The sequence below is a fragment of the Camelus dromedarius genome, chromosome 32 (genome assembly GCF_036321535.1).
Source record: "Camelus dromedarius isolate mCamDro1 chromosome 32, mCamDro1.pat, whole genome shotgun sequence".
In the NCBI taxonomy this organism is placed as follows: domain Eukaryota; kingdom Metazoa; phylum Chordata; class Mammalia; order Artiodactyla; family Camelidae; genus Camelus; species Camelus dromedarius.
In genome coordinates, this window is record NC_087467.1 from 12,659,566 (window position 1) to 12,680,425 (window position 20,860).

General features: G+C 34.6%; 1 protein-coding gene across 3 annotated transcripts; it reads right to left on the bottom strand.

The window, feature by feature from the left end:
- Positions 1 to 1,501: 1,501 nt before the first annotated feature.
- Positions 1,502 to 20,860, bottom strand: PSMA8 (proteasome 20S subunit alpha 8). 3 transcript variants are annotated; one of them, XM_064481692.1, is made up of 7 exons: positions 20,694 to 20,860; positions 13,740 to 13,752; positions 8,452 to 8,576; positions 5,622 to 5,744; positions 3,799 to 3,918; positions 3,620 to 3,682; positions 1,502 to 1,594 (listed from the first exon to the last, which is right to left on the bottom strand). In XM_064481692.1, exons 1-7 carry the CDS (start codon positions 20,793 to 20,795, stop codon positions 1,502 to 1,504), a joined length of 639 nt encoding a protein of 212 aa, XP_064337762.1. In that variant the 5' UTR covers positions 20,796 to 20,860. The 3 variants fall into 3 exon arrangements, with proteins under 3 accessions (XP_064337762.1, XP_064337761.1, XP_010975419.1); XM_064481691.1 differs by having other exon boundaries at positions 8,452 to 8,596; positions 13,628 to 13,752; XM_010977117.3 differs by having other exon boundaries at positions 13,626 to 13,752.

Genomic DNA, 20,860 nt, shown 5'->3' on the forward strand with positions numbered 1-20,860 from the left:
CAATCTAAAAAAAAGAAATGAAAAATAACAAAGCAGGAACAGTTACAGATAAGGTGAGCAAACAGGTGGCTGGTTGTCAGAGGAGAGGGTGGTAGAGGAAGGAAATAAAAAGGTGAGGGAGATTAAGAGGTATAAACTTCCAGTTGCAAAATAAATGAGTCACTGGTATGAAATATACAGAATGAGGAATATAGTCAATAACTATGTAATATCTTTGTAGGGTGACACACTGTAACCAGACTCATGGTGATCAGTTTGAAATGGAGAGAAATATCAAATCACTATGTTGTAAAGCAGGAACTAACATAATACTGTAGATCAATTATACTTCAAAAATAAATAAACTCACTCAGTCATAGAAAGAGAGATCAGATTTATGGTTACCAGAGGCAGGGGTTAGAGGAAGGGGCAACTGGAAGAAGGCACTCAAAAAGGCATAAAATTCTAAGTTATAAGATAAATAAGGACTATGAATGTAATGTACAACATGGTAAATATAATTAACACTGCTGTATGTCTCTTTTCCCCAAGAAAAAATTGTTTCTATTTCCTTTTTTTGGTATATATATGTATATATATATATATTTTTAATTGAAGTATAGTCAGTTTATAATGTGTCAAATTCTGGTATATAGCATGATGCTTCAGTCATACATGCACATACATATATTAAACAATTTTCACCATGGGTTACTACTATTTCTTTAATTTTGTGTCTACATGAGGTGATGGATGTTCACTAAAATTTACGTGATAATCCCTTCATGATGTATATAAATCAAATCATTATGCTGTACTCCTTGAACTTACACAGTGCTCTATGTCAATTACATCTCAATAAAACTGGAAAAAAATAAAATGTACTAGAGGATGTACAAAGGTTAATGCCAATACTATGCAATTTTATATAAAGGACTTGAGCATCTGCATATTTTGTTATTCACGAGGGGAGCTGGAACAAATACGCCTCGGATGCCAAGAGATGACTGTACTACAACTTATAAAACAACAAAGGTAAAATAAACATGACAAAATATTTAAAAATAAAGAAGGCTCTGACAAAATTGTGGCAATTTACCAACACAAGGATGTTTTTATCATTCATCTAGAAATGCAACCCAGTATTATATTCAGTTTATTTTGGAACAGCTATCTTTGACAGTCAACACTCAAATGGCACCAAATTATTAATTTTTTAAATTTAAGCTTGCACATATGAAAAAAGTAACATGCTGGGTAAGTTATAAAGTATAATCTCAGGCCTATGTAAAATTATGACTGCTTTCAACAATTTCTGAACTCTTTTTTTCAAAGAAAATCTTCACACTAATGTAAATTTGTCCATGTAACAGACTGAAGAAAGCTACAAATCTAAAATTCTCAAAACAACACATAACTACTAAATGTTATGTTGCAAATCAACTTATTTGCTGTAAAATTTCACTAAATAATTCTAAGGAGTACAACAAAACATTAAAATTCCCACTGCTTATCCAAAGAATTAAACAGTCTTCTTTGATTTCTTCCTCTCTGCTTCTTCCTTTTCCTTTTCTATTTCATTTACCTGTAATTCAATTTCTTTGGCACTAAACATCTGAAAAGAGAAAAAAATTTTAAAAAGCAAATTTCAATTACAGCAATAATCTCTAAATATTTAGAATGTGAAAGGAATCCAATTGTATTTTATACATTTATATTTTCAATTTGTAACTTTGTATCTTATAACTTCAAATATATAATGAAATATTTCAGAAGGTTCAAAAGCAACATACTTGTAACAATTACGGACAAAACCAGAACTCTATGACATTTCCACTACCATTGTGCTAAAACAGAAGCAGGGCCAATGTAATACTGCATTACATACCCTATATGTTCACATAACTCTGAAAACATTTTAACGCCAGGCTTATTCTATTTATGAGGAAACAACTCATTACTGAACTCCTACCTCTACCCTACTGTGTGGTTCTTGATAGGGTCTGTCTATTTTATCAGCTCATAGACTAGCCGAAGAAGTAGGAAAATGATGATTTACACTGTGCCTTGTTTACAACTCCCTCACTAAGTAGAAAGCACAAACAGCTTTTATATTATTTAAATCCATTTTATTTTATTTAAAATTAAAGATGGGAGCAACCTGCTCAAGGTCATACTGTTAAACAAATTTATCTGCTGAAGTTAAGCCCAGGTCTATCCAATTCCAAAACCCATGCCCTATTCACCACACAGCCTATTCTGAAGTATCATGTGGAAGGGTAGTGTAACTCCGCTGCGTATTTACCATCCTACTACTCATAAGTAAAAATATGTGTATATCTGTGTTGTGTGTGTCTATGCAGCTGTCTACATATGTATGTGATGGGGCTGGAGAGGTGGCTCTGGACTCAGTGGTTCTGTGTACCTGCGGTGTTGGCACATCTGTCCCTGTCTGTGGCAGCAGGGGTGAGAGCCCAGCCCCGATCCCATCTCCATCCTCTGCTCAGCACCCTGGTTATTTATGTGGAGCCATACAGGCGCAGACCCAACCACCCTGTCCACATTTCTTTTATTCATTGAAATTTTGCTCCTGCTTGTCCGTGTGTCCTCATCCACTGGTGTCAAAACAATAATGACAACAACAGCAATACTGCCAAAAAACAAAAGCAAAGGGAAAAACTTCACTGCTCCACACAGCACTGATTTTAACACTATTTTCCCTTGAAATATTTTCTGTAAAACAAAGAAAAGGTATACATAAAACAACACTTTTTTAGTGCACTTTTCAGTTTCCCATGCAAGTGCTTTTGTACACTCTCAGCTAAAGAGAGCTAGCTGGCAAACCACAGTGTGCAGCTCTCCCTAATGAGTGACAGTGAACCACATTTCAAGTGCTCTTTACCAATGAGTCCTCTATCACAATGTTTGGAACAATTTATCACATTGTTCTGAACGATTAATTTTGTGGTCCAGTGGTTTTAACCCATAATGGTTGAAAAGGGGTGTACAAACAATAACGCTAGACCTGCCATAAAAAATATGGAAAGATCATCACACTAGGTATTAAAATGTAAGTCTTGCAGAAGCTCAAAGGCACTCAAAAGTGAAAAGTAGAAAAAAAAGATAAAACCAGTAGGCAATCAAGAAAGAGTGCTTCATTTTGACATAATGAAGGATAACATCATATTAGAAGCCTGGAGGGCCAACAATTATATAAATAGCAGCTGAATGACACTGGCTGGAAGCGTATCTTGATTTCAGAAGATCTAAAAAGACAGAAGAGTAACTGTTCTCTACATTGTGCTAGAATGACTCTCCATAGGGCATATGCTACACTGACCCTGCATAGGACTAACTCAGCAGGGGTTCCTACTTATAACAACTATACTAAATGGGGTCGACCTATACAGAGATCTCAGTACCTCTAGGTCTTTACAAAGGGCTAGGGATAGATAACTGCTTGCAATAAGCACACACAAATTAGTGAATATTAGCCTATAGAAACAAAACAGAAGTCATCATAGTGTCAATGGAGCTAATGTATGTTTCAGGCTTATGATGAAGATTCACAGATGTCAACACATTAACTTTTGTCACCTTATACTACAGACTTTTTTTTCTTGTTAGGTTAATGACTTACCTTCAAAGGTTGGTTTCTTCTTATTATAGCAAGTTCAATGTTTTTTCCACCAGACTGGACAACCTAATGTAGAACAAATGCAATATCAGAATTACTTCAGGAAATTCTGTGTTCTAATAAGCAACTGAATGAATTAAAAAACCCACGTTTTTCTGAATATCCTTTATTAGATCACTTACTTCTAGCAAAGCTCGTATTGCTAATTTGATAGCTTCATTGTCATTTGCTATAGCATCTTCTGTGTAATTCTTTTCTAGAAATTCTCGGACAGTTTTAGCACTTCGACCTATTGCATTTGCCTTGAAAAATAGAAGACAATTATTAATATCACTGCAATATGAACAAATTTATGGTTACTAAGTTTAGAGGGTTAGTTTACTCCAATATTTCTTAGCAAAATCTTATTAGAAAGTACAATATGTAGTATTACTAAAATGATAATAGAGCATACATGTGTGTCTGCACATGCGCACGCCATTCATACCCTCCTTACCTCCACCACATGTCATACCACACCACAGCAAAGCATACTTTCAGACCTAGATGATAAATGAAATCCCCAACAATTAAAAAGTACCATGATTTACCTAACTAACTGACTTTGAAATAAAAAGGAAATGGTTTTCTGTATAACCTCCAGGGAGCAACCAAATTAAAATGGAAAATTACATAAACTTGAACTGGGTTATGACATTGAAATGAAAGGTCACAACATTAATGATAAATGCAAATAGAAGATGACAGACTTAAAAATATTTAGAGAAAGACTGAGTGTAATAACTTGCTTTGTTTAGGGATTCGGGAGGCACAAGAAATCTAGTACCTATAAAAGATTTCCAACTGGCAGAAAAAAAGTCTGGTATTTGCATCAGGTAAATTAATAGCTTCTGGTTAGCACTTAGATTGTCCAGGCAGCTTTCTAAGTTGTGTAGCTAATAACACAAGTATTCATATTTCTGGGCAGTTTAATCCACTTTTTTATTGGCCTGGTTAATTGGTCCATAAAACAGCATCTTTTGAATATAGTCGGCTCAAATCAAATCCTTTAGTTAATAGAGACTTAAAGATAAAGGCAGTATTTCCCATTAATTTATTTGGCTCTTAATAATAGTAAAATAAATTTCATAAAGTTATTTAAAGCCTGAGTATTTAAACTTTAAATAAAGTCAAAATCACTTAGGTTCTATAGTGTAATTTTATTCTTATGTATGAGAATATACAAAATTTCACTTCTGGAAACTGCCACTAGTTTCCCTAGACCCTAGAATTTTGTATTAGATTTGAGTGCACCATTAAACAAAGTTAGTAGTTGGGTATTGAAATAAGAATAACAACTTATCCAGAAAACAAACTATATTCCAGGAATTAGGTGGATACAATTGTAATACACTAACACCTAAGTACAGATTCACAGTTTGGGGTGCTTTGATTCTCCTAGAGTAGAGGATGCATTAAAGATTTCAGTATGGGGTTTAAAAGTTCATTTAATTCTATTTTTTTTTCTTTTTTGGAGGGAGGGATGTAATTAGGTTTATTTATTTTAACTTTTAGAGGAGGTACTGGGGATTGAATCCAGGATCTTGTGCATGCTAAGCATGTGCTCTACCACTTGAACTATATCCTCCCCCATAAAAGTTCATTTAATTCTTTATTAAGAGCAAAAAGACAATTTTTACTCAAAGCAGGCATCCATATGTGCAATACTAACACAGAAGAATGAACAACGAATAGAAACTGAGCATTTACATTACTTGGCCATTTATACACATTTAGGTTTGTCACATTTTTCAAAAGTGAGGAAAAGATGCTGTAATTAATAAAAAATGTTTCTCTAACATCAAAAACCATCATAGTTTCTGACTAGATAAATCGTTAAAGTTTATACCACCATCAATATTTTAATACATCACCATCTTTTTATCACGTCCCTGAAAGTGATAGAGCATTTACACTGAGTACATTTACTCAACTTCTATAATATATTAACAAATTCATGACTCACCTTCCAAGCATGGTAAGTACCAGAGGGATCAGTCTGATACAGTCTTGGGATACCATCATCATCAAAACCTACGATTAAGGCAGAAATACCAAAAGGTCTTCGTCCATTGCTCTGAGTGTATTTCTGAAAAATAAAATGTTTTCATAACTACTTTCTATGAGCCCAAAGAAAGGATAACACTATTATTTATCAAGTAACAAATTCTAACAATAAGTAAAGTATTCCTGGCAAAATAATCTTCTTTATCAATTCGTATTCTCTATAACTTCAAGATCTTCTTCCTGATCTTTTCTGGACTAACTTCAATCCATAATGAAATTTTTAAGAAGTTAATGTACACAGTATGTAAAATACAATCGTAAGTTTGCTTATACATGGTCTTAAATTTGTTTTCTTGTTGCCTTATGTACATTTTGGTATCATAACTAGGCTGATCTTTTTGTTATAGCAGAGAACTGTGTACGTCACACCATTCTGGATCCCAGTAAAGCTGATTTCAATGAGCGGTGCCTTGGAAGCCTGTCCTTGGTTTACTTTGAGGGACACTTTGTTACTATGATCATCAAATATTCTTACTTGACAATATTATTATCAAGTATATTCTGTTCATTATATACTAAGTTACCTTCACATAAAAACCCAACCAAGACATTCCTTCAGTCCTACGACAAGGAAATTGTTGTTTCTTTTGAAGAAAAAGCATGTTTTTCCCTCACTGACAATGGGGCACTGGAAACTAATTGTATTTCTTTCTTTAGTGCCAGGAACTTCCTAGATTTGTGGTCCAGGGAGAAGAATTCACACTAATTATGAGACTAGTGCCCCTAGAAGTTGTGCAAAGAGTCAGCCCTGGCAGAAAACTCAGGACTGCATTTGTAGGCAGCTGTAGGAACCGTATACAAGTCTGTGGCTTGAGACAACTTTATACTCTCTGTCTTCTTGGATTTGTCTATGTAACAATCTATTTTTTAATTTTAATTTTATTATATGTATTTTACAAGCCACTTTAAATTTTGAATGCCAGCTGGGCTATAACATAAAGTCTTAAAGAATAGGGTCTGTCTTAATTTCTCTGTATTTCCTAATGTTACTAGTTCATACTTAGATATGAAGTAGATGTTTTGTAACTATACCTTAGGGAAGAGATATTTTTACTTTACTTGCTTAACCACTTTTTCTAATGAAAAGGTAATACATGTACAAGCTTAAAATAATTTAAAAGTACAAAAGGTGTACATGAAAGATAATTCTCTTTTGTCCCAGAGGCTCAGGTCCTTCCCCAGTGGCAACCCTACTGTTACAGATTTATAATGTATATTTCAATTAAAGTTCTACACATAATAGCTTTTATATTTCCAAAAGAAAATATAAAAACCACAATTGGGAACCTTGTATACACAGTGCTCTGCACCTTGTTTTTTGGTGGGTAACTTTTTAATGACTGGGAAAATCAAAGCAAATAAAAACGAAAAGTAGAACAACATAAAAATGTTGAACTTTCTTGCAACATAAATTAAACTAAAAAATAGGATACTTTCTTATAAGTATGTAACCTAAAGCTTTAATATCTAGAATATATAGAATCTATAAAAAACCTCTACATAGACAAAGGGTAAAATCTATGCCAGAAAGTATTCCAAATCCTTTAAATGAACTAAATCATTTAATCCATACTGCAACTCAATAAACATTACTGTAATGTTCATTTTATGAATAAAAACATTAAGGCACAAAACACACTAAACAGTTTGCCTAATGCACTAAAATAAGAATTAGCAAAGTTAGGATTCAGACCCCAAAATTCTGGCTCCTGGGGGCACATTCTTAACCACCAGAGTGACTGTCAAAAGGAAAGATAGTTTACACTAAGAGAAATGAAAATAGCAAACCAACATGTGGAAAAAAAATCGACCTCACCACTAATTATAAAATACAAATTAAAACAACTATTATAGTACTCTGTTACACTTATTTGCAAAATAAAAGAAAAATGAAAAACCCAATGCTCATGATTCTTCAGGGATGCATTTATGCATTGCTAGTTGCACAATAAAAATTCGTTCAATCTTTTTAGAAAGCAATTTAGCCACATATAACAAGAGTCTTAAAACTAATTACAATTTCTAATCTACTACTCCCATACTGAAAATGAATTTAACAATATAATTTTAAAAAGAAAAATGAAAGCTGTGACAAAGACACAGTAATGTTATTAAAAGTAATAAATTGAGAGAGAGAGAGAGAGAGAGGGAGAAAGAGAAAGAGAAGGGATAATGAAAGAAACTGGAAACAATCTAAATAATTACCAGATAGCAACAAGAAATAGTTACATAGTAAGAATGGTAAGTACAAGGACTATGTTAATATATATAAAGAATATAGAAAATAATAATAAATGAAAAATACTTGTACGCATCATGATTATATTTAATATCAAATCACGTAGCTACACATGGATTCAGAAGTCATACCTAAACCTCATTAGTTGTGCTTAGCTTTGTAACTGAAAGAATCACAGATATTAAACATTAAAAAATGTTTCTCACTACTGTATCTCCAGAAGTGTAGAAATGTCCTTAAAGGTTAGACTTTATGCTTTTTAAAAATTTAATATAATTACTAGAACTGATAATGACTGAGATTTCTAGTGATAAAATCAATCGATTCCATTGGAATAAGAACGTGAGTATGAAGTAAGTGTGAGAAAGAACAAGAGATTTAGTAGATTTAAAAGACTAAACGGTTGGAGTGACCGTAATATTCACATGACAGGACCCATAATGATGGAAAAGGAGAAAACGTGAAGAAATCTTTTGGAATACTGGCTTACCTGTTTTAAGGTTGCTATGAAGCGAGTTATATATTCTACAGTGACGGGGTCCTCAACTGTAAGCTTATGACTCTGACACTCCACACGGGCTCTATTTATTACTACTCGAGCATCAGCAGTCAGTCCTATAAAAGTAGTTGAAACATTATAGAAAAAGGATGACTTTTTTTCCTTGTCAAAAGGATTTTGGCCACCATGATATCTGTCTTACAACATCCTTTGTTTTTCCCAATATATATCTCTTAAAAACAATTTGTAAAATAGAGCACTACTCATCCTAACTCGATTTGTTTCCTTCATTTGATCCATTATTTACTTCGTAAAGAAAATGGTTTTAAAGAATAATGTTTAAACACTAATGTTAAGTGAATTATTTCCCAAAGATCAAAATGGTTTAATTCATAGTAGTCGGTTTGGTTACTAGGTTTTATTAAATAAAAAAAAACCTCTGCAGTCATATTTTTAAAAACATTTTTGAGAAGATGTCAATAGCAGACTGTTCAAAGGTTGACAGTCTATCCTGATTCCAGAACCAATATACCTTTTTTTCCCCCAATATACTTATTATCTAAACCATGAAGCTGCTGGATGTATGTCACCAATCCTAATTCCCCTACCCCCAACCGCCAACTGGAAAACAAAACAAAACAAAACATGAAGTAAACTGGATTTCTTCTTATGAAACTTCATTATCAAACATGTACCTACTGAATTCAATCTGCATTCAATATAACCATGACCTGTCACTTCACAGCTTTTTGTCCAAGATTAAGAGTTTGAAAATCAAGAATGTTAAAACAGAAAAAAAAACCCACTTCATCTTGCTTTTATCATACCAAAATATCATGTGATTAATTTTCAGCACTTCTAAAAGGAGATAGAATGTGTTTATATCAAAAGAAAAACAAACTGACCAAAAACTTAACAGATTTTGATGGTTGCAAACACTTCTATTAAAGACTTCTTTAGTATTTGACTTTTCCATCACCATTTTCTTTCTCCACTCTTAATACTACATTGCCCAAAAAATTCATTCACAAAATCTGACACAGCCATTTCTCACATAACCATCAGTCTTTTGCAGTCACAATCTCTTGTTTATTATGATAAAATACATGCAACATAAAATTGACCATTTTAACCATTTTAAGTGTATAAGTTCAGTGGAATTAAGTACATTGACACTTTTGGGAAATCACCACCATCCATCTATAGTACTTTTAACTTTCCAAACTGACACTCTGAAGCCATTAAACAGCAGCTTCCCATTCCCCCTCCCTCACAGCCCCTGGCTACCACCATTATACTTTCTGTCCCTATAAATGTGACTACTCTAGGTATCTCATGTAACTGGAATCAAACAGTAATTGTCCTATTGTGACTGCTTATTTTACTTAGCATAGTGTCTTTTAAGGTTAATTCATGTTGCAGTATGTCAGAATTTCCTTACTTTTAAAGGCTGAATTATATTCAATTGTATGTATACAGCGCATGTTGTTCATCCATCCAACCAGAGATGGTTGTTTCCATATTCTGGCTACTGTGAATAATGCTGGCTAATGGAATAACATGGGTGTACAAATACCTGTTTGAGTCCCTGCTTTCAGTTCTTTGGGGTCTATATCCAGATGTGGTATTACTGGATCATACAGCAATTCTATGTTTAATTTTTTATTGAACTACCATATTGTTTTCAAAAGTGACTGTTCCAGAGTTTGATGATAATACTTGGTACAAAAAAAAAAAAGGGGGACTGTTCCATTTTATATTCTCACCAACAGTGCACAAGGGTTAAAATTTTTCCACATTCTTGCCTGTACTTGTTATTTTGTTTGTTTCTTTGTTAATAGCCATCCTAATGTGTGTGACATGATATTTCATTGTGGTTTTGATTTGCATTTCCCTAATGATTAGTGATGCTGAGCATCTTTTCATTTGCTTATTGACCATTTTTATATCCTCTCTGGAAAAACATCCATTTAAAGTCTTTGCTTATTTTTGAATTGGGTTGTTTCCTTTTTTGTTGTTGTTAAATGTTCTTTATATATATATTCTGGCCATTAATCCTTTATCAGATGATTTTACAAATATTTTCTCCCATTCCATGGATTGCCTTCTCACCCTGTTAACTGTGTCCTTTGATGCATTACAGTTTTTATTTTGAGATAGACTTATTTATTTATTTATTTATCCTCTGATTTTGGTGTCCTATCCAAGAAGTCACTGCCAAATCCAATCTCATGAAGCTTTTGCCTGCCCTTTGTTTTCTTCTAAGAGTTTTAAAGTTTTAGGTCTTATGTTTAAGTTTTTAATCCATTTTGAGTTAATTTTCACATGTTATTAGGTTAAGGTTCTACTTCATTCATTTGCATGTGGATATCCAGTTTCCCCAGCACCACTTGTTGAAAAGTATTTTCTTTGCCCCCATTGAATGTTTCAGTATCCCTGTCAAAAATTGACCACATATTTAAGGATTATTTCTGGGCTCTCTGTTCTAATCCACTGGTCTATGTGTGTTTCTTTATGTTACTACTACACAGTTCTGATTACAGTAGCTTTGTAGTTAGTTTTGAAACCAGGAAGAGTAAGTTATCCAGATTTGGTCTTTTTCAAGACTGCTTTTGCAATTCAGGATTTCTTGTGATTCCATATGAATTTTAGGATGGATTTTCCTATTTTTGCAAAAAAAAGTAATAGAGATTTTGACAGGGATTGCATTAAATCTGTAGATTGCTTTGGGTAGAACTGGTATCTTAACAATATTAAGCCTTCTAATCCATGAACAGGGAATGTCTTTCCATACATATGTCTTCTTAATTTCTTTCAGCAATGTTTTATAGTTTTCAGGGGACAAGTCTTTCTAGTTTCTCATTTCCCTTAATTTACTTTTTCAGATTGTTCAGTATAAAAACACAACATTTTTGTGTGTTGATTTTGCACAAACTTTGCACAACTTTGTTTGATTCAATTATTATCCCTAATACTTGCTTTGTGTAGAATCTTTAGGATTTTCTACAGTCAGGACCATGCTGTATATGAAGAGAGATAATGTTACCTCTTTCTTTCCACTTTGGATGCCTTTTTTTTTTCCTTCTTGCCTAACTGCTCTGGCTAGAACTTTCATTACTATGCTAAACAGAAGTGGAAAAGCAGATATCCTTTTCTTATTCTTGAGGTTAGTGGAAAAGCTTTCAGTCTTTCATCATTGAATATGACTGTTATTTGCTATGGACTCTTCATATATGATCTTTCTTATGTTGAGGTAATTTCCTTCTACAACTAGTTGGTTGAGTATTTTTTTATCATGAAAGGATGTTGAATTTTGTCAAATTTTTTTTTTCTGAATCAACTGAGATGACCACGTAGTTTTTCCTCATAATATTAACATGGTATATACGCTGGGAGATTTTCGTATGTTGAACTATCTTTGCATTCCAGGAATAAATTCCACTTGGTCACGATGTATAATCCTTTTAATATACTGAATTTGGTTTACTAGTATTCTTTGTTTAGGATTTTTATATCAATATTTATAAAGGATATTGATCTGTAGTTTTCTTGTGGTGTCTTTGTCTGGTTTTAGTATCAGGGTAATGCTGGCCTCACAGAATGAGGTTGGAAGTGTTCTTTCTTCAATTTTTTGGAAGAGTCTGAGAAGTATTGGTACTAATTCTTTGAATGTTTGGTAAAATTTACCAGTAAAAATATCTGGTCCTAAACTCTTCTTTACTGGGAGGTTTTGGATTACTGATTCACTGTTTACTCAACATATATCTGTTGAGATTTTCTATTTCTTCTTGAGTAACTTCAAGTAATCTGTATATTTCAAGGAATTTATCCATTTATCTCATTTGCTGGTCTCTGATTGTTCATAATACTTTCTTATAATCCTTTTTATTTCTGTAAAATCATTAGTAATGTCCCCCTTTTCATGTCTGATTTTAGCTGAGTCTTCTTTTACTCTTAGTCCATGTAGCTAAAGGCTTGTAAATTTTGCTATACAGAGGCAAATAAACACATGAAAATATGTTCAAAATCATTAGCCATGAGACAAATGCAAATTAAACCCACAACGAGATTTCACTACACACGTAAACAAATGTCTAAAATAAAAAACAGTAACAACACCAAATATCAATAAGGATGCAGAGAAAATGAATCATTCATTGCTAGAAAGAATATAAAGTCGTACAGCCTCTCTGGAACAAATTTGGCACTCTTTTATTAAACTTAACATGCAGTATCATATGATCCAAAAATTGTACTCAAGCATTTTCCCAGAAAAATGAAAACCTACGTTTACACAAAAATTTGTACACAAATGTTCACACCAGCTTTATCTATAAAAGGCAAAAACTGGAAACAATTCAAATATCCTTTAACTGATGCGTTGTTAACAAAATGTGGTATATCTCATACCACAGAATACTATTCAGCAATAAATAACAATGGACTACTGATACATGCAGTAACTTTGATGGACTGCAAGAGAATTATATTGAACAAGAAAAACCAATATGAAGAGGTTATATGCCCTGTGATTCTATTCATATAACGTTTTCATGCAAAGTTACAGAGATGGAGAATAGATTAGTAGTCGCCAGATGTCAGAAACAAGAAGGAGGAATAGCATGATGCAGCCTTGTGGTGACTGAAAAGCTGCATATCTCAATTTTGGTGATGGCTACATGAACGTACACAATCAGTCTACTAAACGTAAACTCTCACACAGGTGCACACAAATCAATTCATGCAGAACTGGTGAAATCCGAATAAACTCTGTGGTTTGTGCCAATCTCAACTTACTGGTTTTTAAAGATGTTACCATTGGAGGTCACTGGCTAACAAGTAAAGGGGACTTCCCTGTGTTTTTTTGTAACTTTCTGAGTATAATTATTTCAAAGTAAAAAGGTTAAAAAGAAAACAGGGAGAAAGTTATAATTAGGGTAATATGTACCTTTTAACATTTATGTTTTAGTAAAGCTCATTATCAGAAATCCTGGCTTACAGAACTGTGACTTCCCAGAAAAGATAAGGCATACTATTTGTGTTTAATAAGCAATGCAGTATAACTCTATATGTTATACAGATATAGCATAATAGCTATCGTGAGGCCAAATGCATTACCCTACTGCACCAAGATACTCTGTATCATTACTGTAGGTTGCAAATACCTGCAAAAGCCATGCAGACATGGTCATCAAGGGCACAAATTTTCCTCACAGTTCTTTCATCTTGAAGCTTGGCAACAGATTTTTTTTCAACGCCGAGCACAACTATATTAGTGCCTCGAATTCCAACCTGTTATGTCATTAAAAAAATAGTGAGTTGTCAGTTTTAACACAAAAATCAAATTATTCTAACACACAGCTTACAAAAAAGGCTTTTTCTTTAGCCTTCAATAAAAATGAGAAAAGCAGATTTCTAAGAAAACAGATGCATACAGGCTTACTGGAAGTCCATTCCCCAAACTCAAAGCAAAGATGACAAATAGATACAAATTAGAAGAAGATACGACCAATACTGAAGCTACATAAGTGTCCTAATCTCATACAATACAGCTAAAGAAGTACTATCTAAATATAGAACAATTTTAACCAAAATGAAAGAAGATGCTGAGAATACACGCGGCTTCCTTGCAGAACGGGCAGTACCAGTACTGGTGGTAGCAGAAGTAGTACAGAAAGTCAGTAGACAGACTTCTGAAAGCTCTTTCATGTTTCTCACAGTTTGGAGGGATGAGGATCAGGGGCCATAAACAGCCAAGAGAAAAGACTGAATGCCCTCGTGCTAGATCAGTGATAAACAGAACCTCAACTCAAACATGAGTATGGCAAGAAGAATCACTATTGCTCCTCCCTCCATTCCTCCCCTTGGGAAGGAAGTAGGAAAAAGTCTGAAGAATAATGTATAAGAGTAGTAGTTCTCAGACAGGGACCTCTGGGGGAATCTGACTATTTTCTCAGGGGTTCAAGAGAAATCTATGAGAATTTTAATTCTGTATAAAATGGTAATCTAACTACTTTGAGAGGCATTAGTGTTTTATGATTGCCTTGTGACTAAATGTGAAATTAGTAGTTTTATACAACATAAGTAGGCAAAAAGGTGTGCTTGAATTAGTATTATTGAAGTAAAAATACAGAACAAGTTAAATATATAGAATTTGACCTGGGATTACATCCTTCAATTAAATAAAATACAGACAATTTATCAAGGCTTTTACTCTTATTGTTCCCTCACTTCAAGTCTGTCAGTTTATCCCACAGTCCTTCTCTTACTATCCTGTCTAAAACCAGCAACCCTCCCTCCACATCCCATCCTTACCTAATAAGCACGTGTTGAACTTTATGCCCTACAGAGAATATGCCTTTCTATCAAGCCATGGGATATTATAACAATTTAACATATGTTAGGACTCAAAGAAAATCTCAGTATTCCCCCAAATTGAAATAAATCAAATTAAATTCACTGATCACAAGACAACATAATAATTTTTATAACTCTCATCTAAACAATTTTTGACTGGATAAAGTAAATAAAACTGTTAACACAGACTATTTAGAAAATGTTTATAATAAACCCTAATATCAAAGTGTCTTGATGTGAGGAAGATATAGCTCATTGGTAGAGTGCAGGCTTAGCATGCACGAGGTCCTGGGTACAATCTCCAGTGACTGTTAAAAAAAAAAAGTAAATAAATAAATAAACCTAATTACCCTCCTCTTCAAAAAATAAATACAATAAGACAAATACAAAAAAAAAACCCCACACTAAAACAAAGCAAAACAAAACAAAACAAAGTCTCTTGGATGTGGACAAAATTATGCTCAGAAGAGAATTCATAATCTCACTTTATAAAACAAATAAAATTAAGAATTCATTCAAGAAAGTCAAAAAGGAATAAAAATATTATGTTAAACTTAAGGGGCAAAATAAGGCAAAAGCAGAAATTAATGGTTAGGGGGAAAATAATACAATTGGTAAATAATACCAAGTTTTTATTTTTAAAGAAATGATTAAAACCAGTTATCTTAGTTACTAAAGCCAAGAGAGGGAAAGAATAAAATAAATATATGTAAGTGTGAAAAAGTAGGAATTTAAAAATTCTAACTCTAATAAATTTGAAAACCTGCCTGAAGAAGATGACAGATCAGAAAAATTTTAAACTGCCCATACTTACACAAGAAAAGATAGAAGACTCACTCTCATTAACAAATATGGGATAATTTCAGAAAAGAACTATTCCTTAAAAGCAAGTGTCAGACCTAGAAGGTTCATGGATTAATCTAATCTTCTGTGATATTTAAATCATTCTATGGGGCAGATCAAAATTGAAATGCTTCTAATTGTTTTGGGGAAAGCTATGTAACAATGTTAATATCTGGTGAAAAGTACCAATAATTTTCACTTAGGAAACGTAATGCCAAAAATTCAAAATGATACTCATAAATAGAATCCAGAGGTACAGAAAAACAACAATATACCATAAACAGTATGGTTCATTCCAGGAATTTTAGGAACATCAGTAAAAGTAAATCTTTTAATATAAATGTTATTTACATTGGATATACTGGATAGTGGAGATCTGTTATTTTTGGCCTTCCTCCCATAACAGCAGCACTTCAATTGTTCTTGGAGAAATACCAGTCTTTAGGTGGGGCTGTAATGTAACCCCCAGGCTAGCCAAACGGTAAATCCTTGAAGTTTTACTGGCAGTGTTTGGAGCCAAGATAATTCCTTCTGTAGTAGCTAGAGCTGGGAGCCTGGAGCCTCCAGCTACTTAGGAGGCACCACTAAGAGATGTCATGTCTGAGGGTGAAAGTAATATGGACAGGAAGCAAGAGGTAGAAAGGGAGAGAGGAGAGAAAGGGAGAGGGAGCAAGAGACACACCAGTCCTGCTGACATTTAATGCCCTAGCAGCCACACAGGTGAACCTAAAAGCAAGGTTTACCACTGCTCCCTTTGGGCACTCGGTTCAATAGATTTGCTTTTTTGCTTAAATTAGTTTGAGTTGGATTTCTGATACCTGCAACTGAAATAGTCCTAACTGAAACAATTAAACAGTAAAAATAAAAAGTAAATGATGGGGGAAAGGGTATAGCACAGTGGTAGAGTGCACATTTAGCAGGCATGAGGTCCTGGGTTCAATCTCCAATACCCCTATTAAATAAATAAATAAATAAACAAATAACTAAACCTAACTCCCTCCTCAAACAAAAAGAATTTTTTTTTAAAAAAGGAAAAAAAAGTAAATGATGAAACTACAAAGACATGATAAAATTCAACATTCATATCTAAATTTAAAAAATAACACTAGAAAAGCAGGAAGATCATTTGTGAAGACTATTTCACAACTTGTTAAAAGTATCACAAACCAGTAGCCAGAATAACATATATCACCATCCATTCAACCGTTCAATCTGAAAACCTGGTTGTCATCCTTCCCCTACCACCACTCTATTAAAAGCAGCCACATTCTCCTGCCTGGACTACTGCATAGCCTAATAGGTTTTCCAGTTTCTTCTCTTGCTCCCCACCTCTCGTACCCTCCTTCCTACAACCTCCTTGCTCCTCGTAACCCCACGTAGTCTCCACAAAGCTGTCAGCATGAGCATTGGAAAACATCAATAGGGTCAGATTACCCTCTGGTTGAACACCCTTCCACTGCACTTAGAAACTTTTTTCAAACTCCTTAGTCTTGCCTGTAGAGCTGGGCATGATCCAGCTCCGGCTACTTCTCCAATATGCCATTGCTATTAATCATGCACCAGCTACACTACCTTCTTTCAAGGCTTTCTCAAACACACTTCTCTTTCCGTCCTCTGAGCCTTCACATGTTGTATTCCCTCTGCCTGGAATGCGTCTCTTTTTATTTCAGGTCTCAATTTAAATCTCACCCTTTCAGGGATTCCTGTATGGTCTCTCTGCTACCAGTTCTTGATTTCATCCAATCCACTGACCACAATGCAGTCTGAGAAATCTCTTAAAAATAAAAATATGAAGAAAAAAGAAAATAAAATCTGAATGTGTCATTCCTCTACTTAAAACTTGTATTAGTAGGGAACATTTCTCACTGGGCAAATCAAGACAGCACAGAGCTGGACCTAGGACAGAAGGACTGAGGTATTATAGTATTTACTTTTGCACACTGGCCTTCTGCTCTCTTAACGCAGAGAGACTTTATCTGTACAGGAAAAAAGACAGCCTTCAGCAACCTTAGACTCACATCCCAACAACTCTCCCAGAGGAAAAAACCTACCACTATCTCTGGCTAGCAAAGTCCTAACGATGGACTTACATTGGCTAGGTTTGGGTCACATGCTCATCACTATGTCCAGGAGGACAGAAACTATGAGTGATTCTGCCTGGTCATGTGAGTACCTCTGTGGTGGGACAGATACAGTCTGTTACTAGAAAGAGAAAACAGCAACAGCCACATCAAAACCCTTCAGGGTCTCTTATTCCCTTAAAAGCATTCCATGATCTGGCTCCCGTTTCTAGCTTTGACTCTTCCCACTTTTCCATTGCTTCAGCAATTCTGAATGCCTTCAAGTTTGTACACCGTAGTTGTCTTTTCCTGCTTGGTCTTGATATCTATGTTACGGATAGATAATTAACATATGAATATTTTGGAATAAATTGCATGGTGCAATGGAAAGAGCAGAGAGAAAAATTTAACTGAGAATATGGGATCCTTCACTTTCTAGCTGGGTACCTTCACCAAGCTATGAAAGCTTCTGAATCATTAAAAAGGGGATTAAATACCATTCTTAACTTTAGCTAAGGTACATGAAACACTTAGTACAAAATAAGTATTACTTAAATGGTAGTTTACTTCTTTCCTAGCCCCTCCACAGTGTATCACGTAGTAGAAATACAAAAGGAATTACACCATCCAGATTCTCAAAATCCTACTATCTAGTTGGTGTGAGAAGTCTACTAAGCATATCTGAAGTTAAAGAGAATATGAGGCCAAACAGTAAATACTATCCACTGCTCTGTGGTAGAGATGATAAATTTAGAAAAAAGAGATCCATAGTGACTGGAGGGGATCAGACAGCTCCACAAAGAGGGCGAAATGTGCAGTCTTAGAGGATAAGTAAGATGGAGAGTGAGAGAGACATGTTGTCTCCTCTCCCTACCTTAGGGGGCACAAACATATATTGGTAAAACCATGAAGCTGCCCCCTTAGTTAAAGAGGGTGGATGTGGATCATGGAAGACTTTGATGGCCAGACTGTGGAGCTGAGATTTGATAAAGTAGAAAATACGGAGCTAATAACAGTTTGGGGTCAGGAAAAGGACAGAGTGAAGAATGATAATAAATCTTATCTTTTTCATGGGAATATTGTGAAGGATGTATTTTTTTCTTCCTTAAAAAGAAAAGTATTACCTCTCCAAAATGTTATTCAAACATCTTTTTCACTTAAATAAAAGGGAACTAAAGCAAAAAGAAAACAGGCCTCTTGCCTCACTTCATGCTGTAAGATAATCATCAAGAAGAAAGCAGAAGCCAAGGCCTCTAATTGTGGCTCACATAACTTTTTGTATTACTATAATATCGCCACTACATACTGGTTAAAACTGGCCCAACTCAGCTTCTTTATAACTCATCATATCAACTGTCACTTAGACAAACATTCCATGATATATTTTAATGAACAAGTGTCATTATAAACTTTACCTCATGTAAAAGGTCATAGCACCCTCCAGGAAACACAATGAATAACTCCATACAAAGATGCAAATTATAATTTCAGAATCCTGAGACAAAACTGTCTCACCCTTCCAATGTATCTTTAAAAATGCCCACTATAGGTATTTTTATATCCTTACCCTTTTACAGCTCATTACAAAGGAACTATCAATCAGTTCTATAGCATTCTTAAAACATTGTAAATAGCCATGTGGTTTCTTATTACACCTCAGTCTTCTCCCACTACTCCCTTTATTTTAGGCTCTAAAACTTGGGCATTATTTTCTAACCATATGCTTCATGCCATGCTGGGGATTATATAACTTTTTGTTTTTATCAAAATGGTACCCTTTTGGTTTAAGCTACATCAGGCTTTTCTTAAATTTACAATTCTAAAAAAAATTACTTACAAAACAGAAGTAAAACTAGAGGGTCCAATTAAATAGAAAAATACTTTAAAAAATGATGGTAAGGTTCTTTCTAATTTTTTTACCACTTTACATTTGATAGATTTATAATAAAAGTGAATTATTTCCTTCCATAACTAAGTTGGTATGAAAAGCAAGAGAAAATACAGTCTTACAAATGAACTGTGTATTCTCATAGCTAGTGTCTGAATTTCAAAGATGCACAATACACATGCTCATGAAATTTGAAAGCTTTTAAAAAATCGGATTCTTCTGAATTCAAAGGCTAGAATTTGGAAGGTTGGGGTAATAGATCTTTGGTCTTCAGATCATTTTTCTCCTTTTATAAATCACTAAGATTATTGAATATAATTAAAATTTGGCAAGAGTATTACTACTACCCTTGAGTATTTTAAAGTTTTTCAGAAATGCGGATATTTAAAGGAGGATATAAGCTCTCAAGAAATTTCAGTATTATTTAAAAACCAAAGAAAAAGATGTGGAAAGTGGCAAGAGTGAAGATTCTTGGGGCCAAACACTCGGGAGCAAATTTTTGGACAATTATTTCTAACAGGTTGAAGTGTTTGAGTGGACTAGCATTTTCAACTGTTTCCTCAACAAAGATTTACTTTTACATCAATTTAGACCATATTTCAGTAACAGCCATGATCAATTTTTAATTTTACTGTAACTGTTATCAAACAACAGCTCCCCAAAGAAGAAACTTTCCCGTGTGTCTGCCAAATCCCGAGGAAGTGGGCCGTGTGCATTCAGCATTCAGCATTCAGGTAAGCTGTCAGAGGCTAAAAGAAGTGTTTTGGTTCCTTACTGTCAGACACAGCATTCATATCTCTTGTGGAGTCAAGGCTACAACACACAGATACATACACTCCCAGTTAAGCTGCTATGACGATTGTTAAAGGCAGTTGCACGACAGAAACTTATCTACCAACTCTTAACTCCGCCCCTTCCAGGCCAAATTTCAGAAACAGCATCTCCTTCAAAAAATTGAAGGAAGCAATTTTCACAAGTGGGAGACTCGTCTCCTGTTCCCCTCAGCTGTGGGCTGAGCAGGCGGGTAACAAGGACCTGACAACGGGCGGGGGGTGGAGGGGGCCGTCAAGAAATTGCTAGCTCACCGCTGTGGATCCTTTCTTCACCGCTTCCTGGGCATATTCCACTTGGAACAGGTGTCCGTCTGGGGAGAAGACAGTGATGGCCCGGTCGTACCGAGACGCCATCGCGCAGGGCTACAGCGATTCCCGCTGTGCGTCGCACGCCACCAAACTCGAGGCCGGCACGGGGG